The sequence below is a fragment of the Centruroides vittatus genome, unplaced genomic scaffold (genome assembly GCF_030686945.1).
Source record: "Centruroides vittatus isolate TY-2023 unplaced genomic scaffold, ASM3068694v2 contig_439, whole genome shotgun sequence".
Classification (NCBI taxonomy): Eukaryota; Metazoa; Arthropoda; class Arachnida; order Scorpiones; family Buthidae; genus Centruroides; species Centruroides vittatus.
In genome coordinates, this window is record NW_027122239.1 from 3,443,397 (window position 1) to 3,463,468 (window position 20,072).

Consider the following 20,072-nt stretch of genomic DNA (forward strand, 5'->3'; position numbering starts at 1 on the left):
CCAATTACCGACATAAGGCGAGGTATACCTGTATATGTAGTCCTGCAATTTAAGATTTGTCACACATTTCATTTTATTGTCCCACCATTCTTTAATTGATAATCCTGCAAAATAAGTTTTTTGTATACAGGTATCCCTCGTACAATGTGGTTTTACTCTAACAGCTTGAAAATTGGGGAAATCTCCATACAACGTGGTTGCTGGTTTTGCTCTAACACAACTTTTTAAGTGCAAACGCGATTCTTTTCACCATTTGAAGCTTAATAACTTTCAACAAAAGAAATTTTGCAGGGAGAATTGATACTATTAAATTTTGGTGATTAAAGGTTGAGGAAGTGGGGAGATAATTGGGGTCGTGTATCTCTGGTAAGGTCAGACTTAATGACTATCCTCAAAATTAAGATTTTTGTCATTTTATAATATTTTAATAAAATACTTTTTACATTTTTAACTATGATGACTGATGGCACTACCAAAATTTGAGCCAGGAAAGTTGAGCATTGAGCAACTAATTGCTGGTTTATTTTGAAAGATGCACTTAAGTTTAAAGGGCTCATACCTTCTGTTAAGTTGTAGCCACAGCACAAATATCACATTTGTAAAGTTCATTGAAAAAGGGAAGAAAAATGCTAAAATCATTATGAAACTATCATTATATGATGAAATCATTTTTTTAAAATAATGAATTGATTAAAAGAACTCTGAGCTGTGGCACAAGATAAGATTATTATTTGAAAAAAAAAATGTTTCCACCATATAACAGTTTTGTAATGACTTTTTAGCATTTTTTTTTTTCAACTTCACAGATCACAAACGTGTGTGATGTGCGACCATGTAATAGTGCAAATGCTCATACCTTTCGATAAGTGCTTTTTTTCTTAAAGTTTTCGTATAACAGACATTCCAATTTTCAACAAGAGTGTTGAGTGTTGAAACCAACAATTTGACGTCATCAACAGTGTTCCGACTTGAGTACGAAGTGCTTAGTTCCCATAATTCCATTCTCAGCAAGATAGATTCCATTCAAATGTCGTACCAATTACCCACAATTCATTGGAAAGTAGCAGTCAACGTATCGAGTGCTGAGTGTTGAGTCAGCACTGACAACAGCACCACTTCAACATTAGAAAAAGGAACGAATTTTAGCGAATGTTGAGATCAGCGCCGAGTCAGCGTTGAAAATTGGAATGTCCTGATAGGGTTGATGTGCAATAAAAAATGAGTGATTCCCATTTAAGAGTGAAGTTAACACTGTTCTCACTGATTATAATGCCATATATGACAAAACTATTTTTGTTTCACGATTCTTTTTATTAGATGCTCATCTTTTGAGTTATTCCACTGGAGTGATTACAATAGACCACCTTATATATATATATATGTATGTAGTGTATATACATGTACATAATTTTTCAAACATTGTGACTTAGCCTGTTTTATTTGAAACAGAGTTCATGTCATTGGCTTGTTATCCAGATGACCACTGACTAAGCAACACAGCATATTTTATCACAGTACATTACAATACATACATATATTGTAACTAGTACAGTACATTTCAATGATTTAAATATTAAAATTATATTTATCCCTCAAAATATTTAGTTGTTAGGTCTATTATTATTAAGAGAAAACTTCACATTTTAATCATTAAAGAAAGCTAATTTCTGTTAAAATATTTGTGTACATGTTTTTTCTTAAATTAAATAATTTATTTGTTGTATAAAAAAAAATCTTTATTTCAATACTTTCAGATAAATACATAAATTAATTTTCAGCATACTTATTACATCTGTACAAAAAGAAATTTTGAATAAACAACCAATCTTCAAATTTTAAAATACACGAGAAGGCACGTTTCTCAGTTTCGTTCTACTTCTGTTCGTCAGTTTGGAATTTTACTTACCTGGGACACCAGGAGATGATTTACCTAGTGTGCCCTGTTTTAAAAAGAGAGGCCTTATTCGTAATGGTGTCGGATTCCCTAGAAAACAATTATATGTGCATTAGAAAAGATGCAAGTTTTGGTTGTTTAAAACAAACCTGTTTAACATTTTATTAACAAATATGACTAACTTTTAGCAAAGGAAAATTTAAAAAATTAACTAGCTCCAGAAACAAACATACAACATACTCACTAAATCATCTCATATCTGGAGTCCTCTGTTAAACATTAATCAAAAATATAATTACTTTGAGAAAAACTTTTACTATTACTTTCTGGGGATTGATCATTCAAGATCGAAGGAGTTGGGACTTTAAACATTTTAATGTTGGACATAGCTCTAAATCTTACTCAATTAAACAATAAGAATTTACCGATGGGGATAATTTTTGTTTGGGAATCACTTTCTTCTTCGTAACTTCCGAGAGAAATGAAAGACGGCTGTTCAGAAAGAGGCTCTGCCGGATGAGCTTTACCGCTTTCGCGGCTACGAATAAAGGAGGGACCTGGATTACTTCTGCAGAGTTTAAAATTTTATTTATATTCCATGACAAAACTAATGCAATTGTGAATGTAGGATCTGTTTACTTACTCTTCCTTATTTTCAACCAATATTTTCTTTGTTGGTTGAGTTTCTGACTCGTCCAACTTTCTTTTCTGTCCCCTTTTGGTTGAATGTTTCATGGGACACTTATCCCCATTTTTGCAACTTCCATTATGTAAGTAATCTGGACAAACTAATGTGTGTGTCTTCTTGCACTATAATGTGAAATTTTATATTATGAACAAACATAAAACAACAAACCAACTTTAGTGTTTGTAATGAACTAAAAAACATTATCCTGAAATCTAACTTTCTAACTGTTAAGAATTTCTTCATAAAATTAAGAAAACACAACATGACAATGCATTTTGCTCATATTTAAAAACATCTGGCATTACATTGCCAAAAATACTTACATTTTTTATCTAAAATTCCATAGATATCATACCTTTTGACCTACTGGACAGTAACCCCGTAAAAAATCTTTGCAGACTTCTGCTTTTCGATTGACTTTAACATGGCGATAGGGACAGTTATCGCTATTGCAACGACCCTGCAGATAAAAAGAGCAAACCGGCATCTTTTCGGGCGCAACTTTATGTGAAAATGGACAATCCACGACTTTACAAGTACCCCTCAAAAATCTAAATAAAGCAAAACTGTTAATATGCAAAACATATATAATGATAATATAATCAGAATTGATCAATACCTCGTACAAACTGCAATCTTATCTGCATCGTGTTTATATGGACATAGTTCACCTTTGTTGCATCTACCAAACCGATTATAAAACATACAGTACAAGTTGTTTTTAGAATGGGACTTTTTTTGATCAGCAGCTAACATATGATATATGCTTCGATTAACCACACGACTATATGAAATTATTTAAAAACATCAATCAGTATTTTTTAAATTTGCAATTCTAAAAATTTTATGAATATAAAAATAAAATACTAACTTCACAAAAGTTCTGGCTTGAGATGACGACGTTTTTGTCAATATACCAGGTTTAGTTTGAATGTAAGTATCTCCACCCAAATCTATTCGCTTGAGATTTTTCCTTGGAGTTGTGACTTGGGATTCTAAGAAATGTATAATTAATTATTAGCAAATATTCAAAATTTATACAAAGTTGTACAGGCACTCCTCACTTAAGAACAGAACTGTATTATGTCTAGGTTGTTGGCCTACTGATCAATAAACACTGAACAAAGCTGAAATGATGCCTAGTTTCAAGGCTTTGTGTATGAAGGACCTTTTGGGCATTTTTTCTACAGAAGTACTGTTTTACCCACATTGAAGGTCTGTTCTGAGTGGTAACCACCTTTATCAATAATTTCATCAACTTGTTGGCAAATTTTTCTGTTTCTATGTCCATGCTTACCATCTCTCTGATTATATAGATTGAATCTAGATTGAATCTCTGACAAAACTATTGAAACCACCCATGCCTTGCCATAACTATTTTTGCCAATTCTTTGCCTTCCTGCACCTTCAAAGTCTCAAAAGATATTGTGCGCCTTGACTTAAATTATTAAAAGGCCCATCTGCATCGTTTTTCATATCTGGTCATCAAACCAGATCGCCAGTAATTACTCCATTTCATTTAATGAGGCCTTTCCATTCCCTAGTTATTATGACTTCAAATACTATTGATGTTTTCACTGTCTCTTTTGCACTATCTTTATCCTTCAAGATCATGAAAAAAGTTGAATGGGCCAGCTAAAAGTCACATGCTATCATTAACTTTTTTACCAGGTTCATAATCATTTATGATCTCATTTCCAGATCAACAGCTTTCCATTGATTCTTGGCACTTCCTCCAGGTGAAGTCGTGTTCTCCTTTTTATTGATATCTAGTACTATGAGTTGCATGATAAAATACAAATTTATAAACAAAATATGAGTCTTGGATATTACAAACATTTTGTGTAGTGAATACTGACTGACAAAACTAGGAAATGAGGCTAACTTTGTAAGGAACTGAGTCCGAACGCTATTTTTATTTTATTATTATTTCCGTTTTATTATCTTTTGTTTGGGGTTTATGTTTATTTAGGATGAAGGTTCCCCACCACTCTCTTGTTAGTAATGAAAAATGAAGATAAAACAACTCACGGAGAAATAAGCGCCGTAGGAAACATCTTGCACACTTGCGCTGCCCAGCGGAAGTAACAGTCCGCAGAAAAAAAAATGGAGGGGGGAGTCCCCACAATCACTAGTAGAGAAATACTTGATAAACCGTCTTAAACATCCCAGAAAATTATGATAAATATTTTGTAAATGGTTTATAAGCTTTGTCGGAAACTTAAAGCTGCCAGAAAAGAAAATTAATGTTAGCAACTAAGTATGTAAATAAGGGGAGTAACCCAGCTCAAGTGTGACGTCACCTCACAGTATAAAACCCGTACGTTAACCGAAGGAGGAGAGGTGAATTCCAAATCGAGGCGACTTTGAGAGCGAGGTTAATTCGAAAGCGAAGTATTTTCTGATAGAAGTCCAGATTGATAATTGGACGATCCAAGGTGTTAAAGAGGAGTTCGATTGACGATATCGAAAGGATTGAGGAAGTAGTTTCTTCGTATAGTGAGGTGACAGATAGACGTTTAATTAGTAAGAGATTTTGTTCATAGTTTTAAGTATTTGATTGTCGAATATTCAAAGGGGAATTAATATTAAGTTAAGCTAAGTAGCTGAGTTTATTGTCGGGTTGACTTGTTGATTTTTGTTAATAAATTTTGTTTGGATTATTGACATTTGTACGTAGTACGTTCTAGTTGCTAATTAAATATATTTGAACTTTTGATCTGACTTGATATTTATCGTTATTATTACTAATTTTTCGGTGCACACTTAAAAGCCCAGGCCTGGCAAACTAATCTCGAATCCGCGTAAAGTACCCATTAGGTTAACGGAAGTTTTACCGACCGTAATTATAGTCGGTTTCCTAAGCTACTAAAAATAGTACTTTACAACTTGTAAGATTAAGAATGGGAATTCTCCATGTTAGAGTGCTGGTCATAAGTCTGCATGGTTGTTAACAACTCAGCAGTGAGCAACGAATATATTCGTCAAGGGCGATCGTGTGGCGGTGGTGAGGGGCTAAATTCTTTTGGGGGTATTGCAATATCTAGCCAAAAACTACCGTGAAAAAAAAATTTACATAAAAAATGAATTATGTAACAATAAAAAAAGACTTTTCTTTACTAGACATAACTGTTTACAAAATCTTTTTCCAAAACGGTAATGAGAAAAAACGCGTGAAAAAATACTTTAAAAATTTCCCACATTTTTTCTCCGCAACTAAGTGGTAACATCACATCTGACTGTTCCACTGTTGAAAGGTTAAAACAGGTAAGTTGTTAAGTGAGGAGTGACTGCATGTCAAAATATTATTACCTATATGAGAAGGTTGAATAGGAAGTCTTTTTAACACTTTTCCAGAACGATCCATTCTGTATCTGATTCCACATATTAAAAGCGTTTGATGTTTTGCTTCTGGTAAAGATGCTTTTCATTAATAAACTTACATAATTAAAAAAAAAATTATTACAAGTCAATTTTCTTACGATTTCTCGACACTGGTTTATTTTGTGATGATTTACAGGCTCTCGACAATTTCGTCTTTGATACATTATACAACAGACCACCTATCATTACCATTCTTGATTTCAGAAGCGGATTCTTCTTCAGTTGTTGTGCACTATTAATATTTTAAATTTGAAAAATTAATCATATTTACAGATTATTGAATTACTAATAATCATTAATTGGTATTCTTATAATTATAAACAAAAATTTTAAATACACATAATACAATAGAATCCTGATTAACAGAGGTTCATTTTTTGAGGCAAATCTGTACTTTTTTTTATGCTATAATTCATAAATGCCTTGCATAAATAACAGTAATTTTAACCTTGACTGTACACTAAGCAAATGGCAGATTGAGGTGATAGCAGAACATTGCAGCAAAAAGGAAGGAAGGAAGGAACAGCCATAAAACAAAAACTCGAAAAGACTTTTTAAAGAAAGTTTAAAATGATAGCGTGTTACAAAATGATCATCTAACTTCAATGTAAAATAAACCATTTATGTTAATATGTAACTATAATAATACATTTTTATTATTAAAACTACTGCACATATATTAGCTGTGTAATAAATAATATAAAGAATGCCATTCTTATATAAGATTAAATTCAATAAGATATAAAAAAGGGAGCTTAAAGTGATATCATATAAATGTTACATTTGTAATTTTAAATCCAAAATGACCACGGCTATCTATTTTATCTGAGTTTTCAGTTATCCGAAGAAGCAACAGTCCACATTATCTTGAATAAATCGGGGTTCTATTGAACTTTAATTTTCACAAAATTCAAAAATTAAATACATTTAATTTTACGCAATTTATTAAAATCAAAACACAATTTTAAAAAAGTGTTTCACAGAGTACTTACATTTTACCAGTATATTTCCTCCTCCTAGATGCTAAGAATTGTTTCCTCAACTTTTTAGAAGGCAAAGTATTTCTTTTAATATAATTCTTATGTACATTGTAATAAGGATTTCTCCAATGATGATTAATCCAACTCAATGACTTTGGATGTTTTCCTAAATATAATGTGTTTAAAATTAGAATTCTAAATCATCAAATAAAAACTTTATTAAATTTAAATTTACCTGAAACTCTTGGCTGATTTCTATATACTAATTTCCATGGTGAAGATACATAATTTCTCTTCTGATATGTCATATTTTTCTTCTGTTTTCCTTTTAGAGTTTGTTTCCAATTAATGCTATTTATTTTATCTGGTTTCTTATTAACAACCTTATATTTGGTCTTTAGAATTGCTTTCTTACTTCTACTATTAAATGATTTGTTTAACATATACAATTTATTACAATTCCCTAGCGAATTGTTCTTCTCTATCAGCTTGTTTTGTACATTTTGTAACAGTTTATTAGCAGTAACTGACACAGTATTTGTCTCAGGCAGCGTAGTGGGAGTATTCATTTGTAATCTATTCGTACCATCTGCTGGTACCTTCCTAGTTTGTGGTAAATTATTTGGCATTTTATTTTCAAATAATCTGTTACTACTAATTGATAAATTTTTCTTCTCGGGCAGTTTAGGTATGGCTTTTATTTGTAATAATCTATTAGTAGATTTTGTGACAGAAATATTTGGTAATTCTTTTGTATCATTCTTGAACACTTTCACTTTATCAGAAGGATAACCGACAGAAATAGATTTTGACTGATCTTGAATTGTTACTATTATTGGTGAACACTGAATTAGATCCTGAAGTTTGGATGATTTGTATTCAGACTTGACAACGGATGATACCTGCTGGTTTGTCTTGGACATTAGTGTTTTCTGTTCAACAGAACTGCTGTTAGGCAATGCAAATGTTCTTTTTGGCAAGGAATTATAAATAGTCCTATCTATTTTGTAAGGATTTGTGTTTATTTTTAAAATTCCACTATGTACATGACGCTTATTATTTTGCAATTTGTTCACTTGAAGATTAGGATTTCTTCTAAAATTACTAGGATGTATATTACTGGTACAAAGTTTTGAAAATTTTCCTGATTGTCTGTATTGAGTATTGGCAGCTTGAGATTTATGATTATCTATTAATCCTGAAATAACAAATTTTTCATTAATAATCAAAAATTAATACAGAACATTGAAGTTATTAACAGGAATGCATTGCTTAACAAGAGGTCCCATAAGTTTATTATAAAACCGAAAAAGTTGTAATTGCCATCATGGCATGCAACAGTAGTGCATCACGTAATACAATGAAGCATAAACAAACATACACCACAGGTTATGTAAAAGTATATATAGTGTCCAAAAATTTTATGGAATTAAGCATTTTCAGAAAATTTCTGAACAGTAAATGCTATAACGCAGTAGTGGTCCCCAACTCTATGCCCGCGGGCACCATAGTGCCCGCCAATCGTTTTACGTGTGCCCGCCGCTATGCGACCACGATAAAAATTAAAATATTTCAGTTTTCAATAAAATGCTATGTAAAAGTTTTTTCGTTTTTAATGATTAACCACTCAAAAGTAGAAATGGCGTTCAACACAGATAAAAGCACAAAGCGAAATGTGACCGATCTCTTTTTCCCTCTGCCAAATCTTCACCAACCAAATTTCCCATACCTGAAATGAAATAAACCGGTTCGTTCTGAATATCATAAAATCAAAGTACAGATCACGACTTACAGATGAACACCTTGACGATTGCTTATGAGCAGGAATATCATCAAACTCTCCTAATTATGAAGCAATGGCCAATGAAATGCAATGCCAAAAATCACATTTACTTTCAGATTTATATTTTTTATAAAGAATTTTTATACTCTGTAGATTTTGTATGCATTGTTTAGTAATTACTTGTTTTGTAAAAATTATTGTTAATAGTCTTGTGTATGTTTTATTACATTTTTGGAATTAAATGTTTTCTGTACATTATGTGTATGTATTATTAACTATGTCCAAGTATAAATTCACCTTGAAAAAATAAATGGTGCCCGTCGTCCGGCCGGTATTCTAGAATGTGCTCTTAGGTACAAAAAGGTTGGGGACCCCTGCTATAAAGTATTGTATCATTACAAATGCACTACAAATATAATTTTACAATAAATAAAACCAGTTTTAAATACTTGAAAGACCTTATTTTACTGTATCTTTTCTTTGTTTAGATATATAAATACTTATCACTGTGTTACATATAGCCTATATAAACATAACAATTGTCAAGTATACACTATAAATGTCCACTTAAGGTATTTCTTGGGATGTATCCCCGTCATTAAGCATGCATACCTGTAGCGAAAATAATGACAATTCTCGGTGTCACTTTTAAATAATTAATCAAAAAAATCATAATCGAAATTAAAAGAACATGTTAACAAAAGCTAATGTTTAATGTACGTTCAAAGAACTGTTAGTTGTTTCTCTAAATATATAATAATTTAAAGAGCAGAGATTCTGAAAAATAATATAGAATTATATAGAACTGATTACAAAATAAGAAAAACAGGATGCATTTAAAGTTGTTAGTAGCTTCCTGGAATGAGTTTGACATCTATTTTAAGTTGACTATAAAAATCTATTTATAACTTTTCAAAGTTAAAATTTGTTCAATTTCATCTTTTCTTCAATTTGCATGCATTAGAAAACTAAAAAATTAAATTTTTTACACTTAACATTCAGTTAAAATCATTCATAAATACAAGTCCTCACTTAATATTTTTTTTGTTATATATTGTTGAGTAAAGAATGAAAAGTTACAAGTACATTTGTAATCATTTACAATTATCATGACTGAATTTTCTTTATAAACAGTAAAATCAATTCTAAGATGTTGGGAATGTTGAAGATTACAAACACAATCCAATTAGAATAGTTTTAACCAAATTATTTGTTGTTTCTATCAATTAACCTATGGTAAAATAAGTTTTTTGCATTATATGTTGTTTTGCTTAAGATTGCATTTTCCAAAAACCTATCAATAAGGGTTCTTGGAAAATTGTGTGTATATGTAATTATTCATATTTAACTTTTCTACAATTCTTTTATTAACAAAAAACAGAACATTGTTCGGTACTAAACAGATGTAACTGTTTATGCTTCATAAATGATGATTTCTTTCGTACAATTAATTGAAGTGTTATAATAAAAAGATTTCTTAATATTGAATAACTATTGAAATTAGTTGTATCAAACATTAAACCTTTTGCTACTCATCTGTTAAAACCCCACATGGTTCTGAGGTCGTGCCACGTGCTCTGCTACATTGCTCAGAGAAACAGGAGAGCTTGAGTGGTGACTAAATCGATTAATTATGTTTTATGCAAATCAAAGACTGAATTAAGTTTTATTTTGACTTAATATTTAAATATATTTTTGTTTACACAATTAGAATATTTGCTTAAGAAGTTAAACGTATCATGCAGTGTTTAATATTATGTGACAATATCAGATAAGGTGATGATGTGTGAATCTGTGTTGAAGGGACAGTTTGTGGAGAATTGATTATTCAATCAATTTTAGGAATTTATGTCTGAAATTGTTGATTTTTTTGTGTTCTTCACAAACCTGGTATATGTTTTAGACCAAAAAAAAAAATAAATAAATAAACTAAATTGGTATACTGATGAATCAAAATTGAGATCATTTTTAATGAAAAGTAAGTTTCATAATCATTTATCATTGTTAAATAATAGCAGCCAATGAAATTACTTCCAACTAAAGAAAACTATCACGATAAGTTATTTTGCTATAAATTTTAATTCAAGGAATATTAATAGATGTTTAGCAATGTGACTAAAATCCGTCGGCGCGTTTCGGTAGAAATGGTTTGAGTTTGGCCCTACCTTGGATGACGATCGCTTCGATCTCGGCCGCGCGTCCCGCGTCCTTTGTTCGTCTGTGAAGATTAACGGAGATACTGATCCCGGCAAAATATCTTACCTTATTCATCGCGTTTGCTAGATATATACAGTAGTATTATTTACTATTAAGAGGTATTTACAGTAGGTTAGGTTGGCAAGAAACACAAAGAAAAACGTCTCTCCTTGTCAGTGTCCGAGAGCGAAGCGACGTCAGAGGGCAAAGGTCGCGGTGGCGCCCTCTGCCCTACAGATGTAACGTAACCAAATTATTTCCTTACATCATTTAGAAAAATCATTTCATTAAATGTCAAATAATATTTAATGCCGAATTTCTGAAACCATTTTAAATCTGACACACTTTTTTATATTTGTGTAATTTGTACTATTCCAGAAAAATCATTTTGTTAAATTTGAATAGCATGGTATTTTGTCTTCTCCAAAACGTTTCTTTTTTTTTCCTTTATTTTTGATAAAATTGAAATAAATGTAAATTTGATTTCTTGAAATGCGTGGTATTTTGTCTATCATGAATTTCTATGGTCAAATGCATGCTTTTGGAAGAGATGTGCAATGTGACACACCACTTGGGGCTTTAACAATGAGTATCAACTTCATTTTATTTATGGTGTTTTTTTATTTGTTTTTTAACAACAAATTATGATTTTATTTTTGTAATATTTTTCGACATTAATGAAAACATTGTGAACTTATTAACTAATTATGCTGAAAATTTTCACAAAATCTGGCAGCTGATTTTTATTTTTAGAAATTATTGAAATAAAGTTAATTTTTTTTATCTGATATTATTATTATTATAAATGTTTAAAACTATAATATTTTGTAGTTTATAGTAATGTGCTAATATGAAGATATAAGAAGCTTCACAATCACTCTTATTCCTGTTACATTGAGAAACTTAAAATGCTGCAGTCATGAACTGTGAATACCAATATAAGGATCCATTTATAACCATAAACTAGTAAGGCTTTACAAAATCTGAATAAGGATTTCATACAAAATCAATTAGAGAACATAAAATATTATAATTAACAATATAATATTAGTTAATATATTAAAAATGATAAACATTTTAGAAAATTCTGGTCTATTTCTTTTAACACAAATTTTCATATCTATAAAACAAAAGAAATTGTTCAGTATGTTCACCACCTTTTATCAAAATAAATAGTGAGAACAGAACAGAAATAAAAGTGATTAAGACAATGGGGAAGAGTAAATTGCTAATCTTGCTTCCAAAGATTGCCAGACAATTTTCTGTGCAGTGATAGAGTTGTTAGCATTATCGGAAAAACAACTGCCTATATATTTTAACTGTGTTCTAGTTTGCCTGACTCTGTTGCCATTTATAGGATTAGATAGTTATAAAAACAGAAACTTGATGACAGGATACTATTAACAGGCTGTTATTCTAGTGAAAGTCACTATGAGTTAACAGCAATTCATTTTGGTAAGATGTCAATTCTGAATGAGTGTTTCCCCACCCACAGAGTTGTAGACCCCATGTACAAGCAAAAAACTCAAAAGAACCATACCTATATATGTGACGCGTATTTGTGATGAGATATTTGCCTCCAAAGGTGTTTTAACTATATATCAGTATACTCCTATTCACCATGCTCTGCATTCTGTATGTAGTCATGCACTTCGATGCAAGCACCTTAGTATCCATTACACGTGGAATAGAGCTAGTGGAAGAAATGGCAAAACTAGATTGAGGTGCCTCTAGCGGCGATGCTGGGTAACAGAATTGGGGCTACAAAGGTGGCACCAGTGTTGTTCCATTTAGTACTTTTTTACTTGTTCCAGTACCAAGATACCCAACACCATTTTCCTAGTACCATTCATGAAATCCTAATACCTTTCCTTTCAATTTAGTACCTTTCAAAACATTCATTTTTATTCTATATTTCTATATTTTTTTACTTTACTTTGGCAGTAAATAGATGTTTTTATTGCTTCCTCATTCAAGTGCAGCAGTTGAACGTATTTTTTTGCAATTAAATTTAATAAAAACTAAACTACAAAATCGAGTTCTTACCGATTCCTGTGAAGCACTGTTATTAGCAAACGAGCTACTTAAAAGCAACAACAATAAATGTTACACTTGGAAACCATCATCTGCTTCAACCAAACAAAAACATTCTAGTGAAGAAGATTCTGATGATGATGATCTTACCAGTGACTTTTCAATGTGATAATTTTAAAGTTTAGTACTTCATGTTCATTACTTTTGTTTCAACATTTTGTTCACTTGATTCTTGTTGAGGAATAATAGCATTCTTGCAATATATGAATTTATCCTGTATGAATTTGGATGTTACATGTAACACTATATATATTTTAATAAATAGAAATTTGATAAATTATAAATTTATATATTATTTTTATAAGTATATATTTTAAAATAATATACAATATACCAGTATACATACATTCAGCATTTATGGTCAAAGTAATGCCTGCATTAGTCAATACAATCACTTGTCGACTTACAATGGGATTCTGCAACTTTGGATGTAAGTCGAAATAGAAATGGTCATAAGTCAAGAAGTGACTGTACTGTACTTAACAACAAAACAGTTAGCCATCTTATACAAGCACATGCAAAGGGTAACTAACTGCAGAAAAAAACTAAAGATGACACAATCAATCGCAAGATATATGTATATGATATATATTTGACAAAAACTATAAAAAATTGATACATTTAAACAAATTTTTAATGAAATTTTTGCATTGTAAGTGCGAATGGTTGTAAGTCGAGGTGGTTGTAACTCGAGAAGTGACTGTAGACTATTTTGACTTAATGTATTGATTCTGCACATATGTATGTCATATTATCAATATTAATATCGATTTTTAAAAAATACTATTGCACATTACTGGTTAACTTTTGAACCTGGCGGTGCAGTAAGAGATAACACTACAACCGACCACACAACAGTTATTTTTTGAAGTTATGTGTGGGAGAAATCTGTGGTTCATTATCACAGGAAGAAAACAAGCACCACGTTTCAGTACGTATCCAACCCAAAGACACATGTGTTTTCCCTGCCTATGTACAGGTGGTGTTCAACTCAGTTCCACTAGCTCTATACACTTGACATTATATAGTTTTGGGGTGCACAAGGCTTACCCCTGCACTCCCTAAAACTATATAATGTCAAGTATTCCACAAATAGTCAAACAGGCCACTCAAAGCCAGAATAGCCATGCAATAGTTAAATGAGACAGTCAAGAGATATAGCCCCCCTGAAATCACATCCCGTGCAACATGATTTTTGGAGGTGCTATATCTCACAGAGAATCGCACGTAGAGGTATGATTTCTTTGACTCCTATGAGTGCAGTGTTAAGGTCTCAACCATCTCTTGTAATTGTACCATTGGTTTGTTTTTATGGTTAATGTTACCTATGGTAGCAAACATGGCGGCTCATCTCCGAAACAGTGGGGACGCACGTTCTAACCTAACCTAATACCCTATTCACACTGTATATTTTAAGCGGGATTAAGATTTAAGCAGAATTAAGTTAAGTCACATTGTCGAAAACAAGATTAACTACTTGTTCACACTAGGTAATTAAAGCGAAATATTCGCTTAGCCCTCAAGTGGGTGCAATCAATATTACATTTTAAATAAAATCAAACTTTTGCTTATTTTTCATAAATCATCATAAATTAACTTATATTTAGTAATTTAAAATATAAATAACTGATTTAAAATGCATAAGACGTTAGTTAGGAATTATTAATATTAACATTTATTATCAGTGATGTCGTTGTCGTTGGCAGCACGATTCTCTCAATGCTTATATCCCTTTAGTGATAGAACTGTGATAAGAATGGATTTTTGACAGAAATTTATATTATTATTTAAACTTCTTGTACCGAAGCAGCATATACATGCTAACAGAGAAGCATGTATATGCTGCTTGTTTATCGTTTGTTTGAACATTTGTACATCTGTTTCCGCCATTATTTTTGAACTTGTGGCGGACCTCATGGAAAACTTGAAGCGACTTAAGCTTCTTTGAGAAAGCAATTTAAGCTGAGCCGGTTGTTGGTAGTTAAACCGGTTTAACATTAAGTCAGTTCCATTCATATTTCATACCTTAAGCTGGCTTAAAATATACAGTGTGAATAGGTTAGGTTAGGTTAGAACGTGCGTCCCCACTGTTTCAGAGACGAGCCGCCATGTTCGCTACCATAAGTAACATTAACCGTTTTGATAAGTCTCGAAGTATTCTCAGGCAAGTTATTCCAAACTGTTAATAAGTTCACTTCATTTCTTATTTGAGAAGCTCTAGACTTATAAAAGAACACTGAAATAGCATTTTACAGTTTAAAAAAAAAAAAGGTAATTAGCTTTATAAATAATACAGAAAGCCCTCCTGAGCTAAAATCTTCCCAATCGTTTATATAAGTTAACTGACATTCTGCCAAGTTAATAAAATTTGGTGTAAATGGCAAAATTCATAATAGAATAATGAAATTCCACGTAATTTAAATTATTAGAATGTTTTCGCGAATAAAGTGACGTAACTATGTGAAATCGACAGAAAAAAAATCTGAAATCGAACAATTTTTAGACACGAGAAAGCGACTATTAAAATGGAGGTCAAATGAGATCACACCCAAAATAACGAAAATGGAAGAATATTTCACTTACTTGATAAATATTGGATTTCGTTTATTAGTTTCTGATTCTCCATTTTGCCGGACATTACTAAAAAATTTCGGTTAAGTTATAATTTGTTTCGTTTATGGATTACTTTACACTGAAACCGTCTTCACAAGGTCGAAATACGTCACATGCATCGTCACACAACCAAACGTTAGTCATACGAGATTACGTCAGTCGAAAGGTGACAAAATATAATGGCGATTTTAATATTTAAAATATGTTTAAAATCAAAATTATTTTCCTAATGAAATATAATAATTTGGATTTATTTATTTTAAAATAGTATTAAAAAATTATAATTATTTTTAAATTCATATTCTTCCGCAAGGTGGCGAGATATAACTTTGAAATATGGAATTTAAGTTCTATTTTTTATTTTTTTTAATTTTTTTACAAACATATAAAAAAATTGCGACAATATGTAAAAGCATAATAGGAATTATAATTAACATTTTTTAATACTATTTATTCTGTTTTGTTGGGTTCGGCAACCGAGCACCGCGGAAGCAAAGATTGGGATCTACCGTGTCGGACCACCCTTAAAAATTGCGATCAACTCCAATTTGGGGCAGTTCCGTTAAAATCAGCACCTACGAATGACAAAATAAAGACAACAATGAAAGTCAATACACATGTTTAGTCCATAAAGTGTACTCTTTTATGTCAATTTGATGTCATTTTTCAAACTGTTTATTGTAAAACCGAAGAAGCGACGTCAAATTGACACTTTTTGAATAAAACGAACAGAGCTAACAATACGCTAATCGATCGGCTATGTTAATTGCGACACAAAAAAAAAAATGATTAGTAAGTTAGAACCACTCTTGACGCTGAGTATCGTTTTCATTTTGCCACCTATATTGGATTGGACCGATGAAATAATTATGGCAACGCAATACAAGGCAAGGGGAGGGATACTTTCTGTGGGAAATTGGTCATGTGTGAAGAAAACCTAAAAATATGAGCCCAGCCCGTCGATCAGGTGCAAATCAGTGTTCATTGGTTTTTTTCATTTGAACGCTGGTACTCTAGTACATCTACCTTCGGAAGGATAAATTGCTGCCTTTACCGCTTCATATATACGACTCCTAAATTACAGTTATCAAGAATATATGCTCAAATTTTTATTTTAAATGTAATTAAAATAGAAGCATTAAAGAGTATAGGAGTATTTTGGAAAGATAGAAGGGATCTACTTTCTTTAATATTTAATTTCATTTTTTTTCTGATGCAATTTCAGTGATTTAAAGTGATTTTCAAGTTAAAACATTGGTAGAAAAATTAATAAAATAGAGTTTTATGAGTATCGGAATAGTAAAGACTATAGTAAAAAAAGCTGAAAGAAACTCTTAGTCGACTTTCCAGGCATTCAAACAGGAGGTTACCAAGGAAGAAGTCCGATAATTTTAAAGTATACTAATATTTAAAATTTAAAATATACTTACTAGTTAGTGTTTTTAACTAAGATAATAAGACAATAGCGAGGTTGAGGCCGAAGTTTTAAACGCGAAAACGTGTACGTCGGACGTTCAGCGTCGCTTTCCTCTAAGCCTAGAAGTTTGACAACAGCGTTTGGAAAGTCAGTGGAATCGTGCTCGACATTCCAAACGCTGTTGTCAAACTTCTAGGCTTAGAGGAAAGCGACGCTGAACGTCCGACGTACACGTTTTCGCGTTTAAAACTTCGGCCTCAACCTCGCTAATAGCACAAAAGTTAAACTTGTGTTGGAGCCATCTGTTCCGAGATTTTATTATAAAATAATTCTTATATTATTAATTTATTATTAAAAGGCAAAAAGCTTAATTTTGAAAGTCGAGATGAGTTTATAAAAACTTGTAAATAACAATAAGAGTGAAATTTTCATTATGTCCAATCCCACTCGCAATATGAAACATGATCCCGTCTAGCTCGCCATCTTTAATTCAATAGCATGAATGTCCATATATAAAAATAATCATACCGAATTTCAACATTTTTGGTACTGTACATCCAGTCCTAAGGTATAATACAAAATAAACACACAAACCAGCAAACACAGAATAATATTATTCTAGCCGCTGTAACGATACTTTCCCTGTTATATAACAGTATTTGTCTTGATAACATTTATCATAATTATATAAAAATGATTACTTCGATAAATATTTTCAAGATGATATATGCAAGATGATAAATATTGTTTCCATTATTACAAAATATAATTTTATTTTGGTGTAAAGGTTTCATATATAAGAAATAATAGTAAGTACTTGCAGCGTGGTCCCATGGTGTAATGGTTAGCACTCTGGACTCTGAATCCAGCGATCCGAGTTCAAATCTCGGTGGGACCTTCCGTTCATTTTTCTTTATACAAGTTTTATTAAAAAAGCACTTTATTATATTCGAAGATTCATAGCATCTGAACGTATTTTAATTCTCGATTTTATTAATAAATTCAAAGTTATTGTTTATTTTATTAGGAGAATTAAATTGTGGGTAGAATTTTAAAAAAAATATTTTTATCCTTTATATTTCTTTAAATTAAACTTAAACAATTTTAGATGTTATGATGAATTTTTTTTTTTTAAATACTTATTTCAGATTCTTGTCACTAGATGTCAGTAATTAAAAATATATATAATTAGGGCGTTCGTAGTGGTTCCTACACCTATAAAATTGGCGTTATTTTTACTAACAAAAAAATCTTTTAGATTCTTTTTTATTAATAAAAAGATTCTACGTACTTTAATTATTAAAAAGGGGGAAAAATTGGCTAAAGATACAGGCTCAGCCCCATACAAGCTCTCGACAGCCATGTGTGTGTGTATGTAAAATTAGGCGCGTTGTCTAGTAAAGTAGCTTTAATACTAATAAACAAGCCAATGACATAACCTGTTTTATTTAAAATGAATTATGTCATTGATTTGCTTATCCTTCTGTATTAAAGCCGCTTTACCGAGCAACGTGCCCAAATATTGTTTAATCTAGCTTGTATTTTTTACTCACTTTCAGTAAATAAACGAAGAAAAATCAATTTAGAGATTTACTATATATCTATTATTAAATTTAGATATTGATAGCTCGGCGATTTTTTTTTATTCATCATTCATAACAGCGCCGTAACTAGTCTTTTATGCGCCCGGTGCGAGCATGTGTAACTACGCCCCAAAACTAAGACCCAAAGCTTGGTGCAGGTCATTTCTGCGCCCCCCCCCAGAGTCTACGCCCTGTGCCTGGGCACCGCTAGCATCGCCCTAGTTACGGCACTGATTCATAAATAATCAAAAATTTTTAAAGAATTTTGTTACTTTTTACATTGGTTTACTGCTGTAAAATAGCAGGCTTATTGGTGTTATAATTTTCTTAAAATTATTCACAGCAAAAAAAGCCAGATTTCCCTACAAGTTAAACAAGCTGCAACTGAGGACCTCATATTTTTACATTATTTAGTGGAGAGGGAGGGCCTGTTATGTTAAAGCTAGAGACCACAATTCACGTCTCAATTCTAGCCATGACGGCAAAATACATTTCACTATTCTTTTTTTAAAATTATTTTAATAAATTGTACTCTAATGGAAAACAATTACAGATTAGTCCGACTCAAATAAATAACTTTCATATACTATATAACTAATAAATTATGAATCTTATATTCAATTCAACTGTTATCATTTGGAGTAGATAATATCATAAATAACTTGTTAATTTTACTAACGAAAAATGTAACACCTATCAAATCAATTTTATGTCAAACAATTAATAATAAAATTTGTAAATTAAAAAATTTTTAATTTATAATTAATAACTAGGAAGAGTTCGTTTTCTGTTTGCACGAACTAAGAATTGAGTCAAAGTGCTATCAAGTCAATAATATTGTTCCGAGGGGCCATCTACGACGATCACTCGCTCTTTCCGCGGTAGTAAAGTCTTCGCTAGCATAAAAACAGAATAAAGAAGAAAAAAATTACGTGCGCTCGTGCTAGTTACCTTGGACATTCTCACTTTGACTCCTACTGTATTTCGGAAAGGAATTATAGACCCCGATTTTTATTACATTTTTAATTTCCTCGTTTCATATTAAGTAAAGTGGAGAAGTTTAAACAAAATGGAAAGTCTATAAAGCTATTCGAAAAGAGTTGAAAAACAAAATGCCTGGTTAATTCTTTAGTTGCTTCGCTTCTCAGTTTTAGGTTATTTTAAACTTTCCTATAGTTTATAAAAGTTTTCGTTATATTAATATAACTTATCTGTTGATTTTTCTATCTCCTACTTCTTTTACCAGATAGACTGTGGTAGACTGTGTTTCAGTAATTGCGATTCTACTAACCGCGCATTTTACTTGTATTCTGAATAGGCAATCTTTTTATCCCCCATATTAGCTAGGTATGGATTATATGGTGTGATGGTCTTCGGCCCTAAGTGGCTTGGGCTGATTTGCCGACGTCATAATTTACTTTGTGTTTTACTTTGTGCTTT

At 31.4% G+C, this 20,072-nt stretch overlaps 1 protein-coding gene and 1 non-coding gene across 2 annotated transcripts; one reads left to right on the plus strand and one right to left on the minus strand.

Annotated features, from left to right (window-relative positions):
* Window positions 1-1,724: 1,724 nt before the first annotated feature.
* ZC3H3 (Zinc finger CCCH domain-containing protein 3) lies at window positions 1,725-15,763 on the minus strand. The gene is made up of 11 exons (XM_067272490.1): window positions 15,603-15,763; window positions 7,182-8,144; window positions 6,959-7,112; window positions 6,065-6,198; window positions 5,895-5,993; window positions 3,454-3,577; window positions 3,202-3,366; window positions 2,938-3,133; window positions 2,538-2,704; window positions 2,320-2,462; window positions 1,725-1,984 (listed from the first exon to the last, which is right to left on the minus strand). Exons 1-11 carry the CDS (start codon window positions 15,655-15,657, stop codon window positions 1,899-1,901), a joined length of 2,286 nt encoding a protein of 761 aa, XP_067128591.1. The 5' UTR covers window positions 15,658-15,763; the 3' UTR covers window positions 1,725-1,898.
* A 2,112-nt stretch (window positions 15,764-17,875) lies between these two features.
* On the plus strand, window positions 17,876-17,947 carry TRNAQ-CUG (transfer RNA glutamine (anticodon CUG)). The gene has a single exon. It is a non-coding gene; the product is annotated as a tRNA-Gln (tRNA).
* Window positions 17,948-20,072: the final 2,125 nt, after the last annotated feature.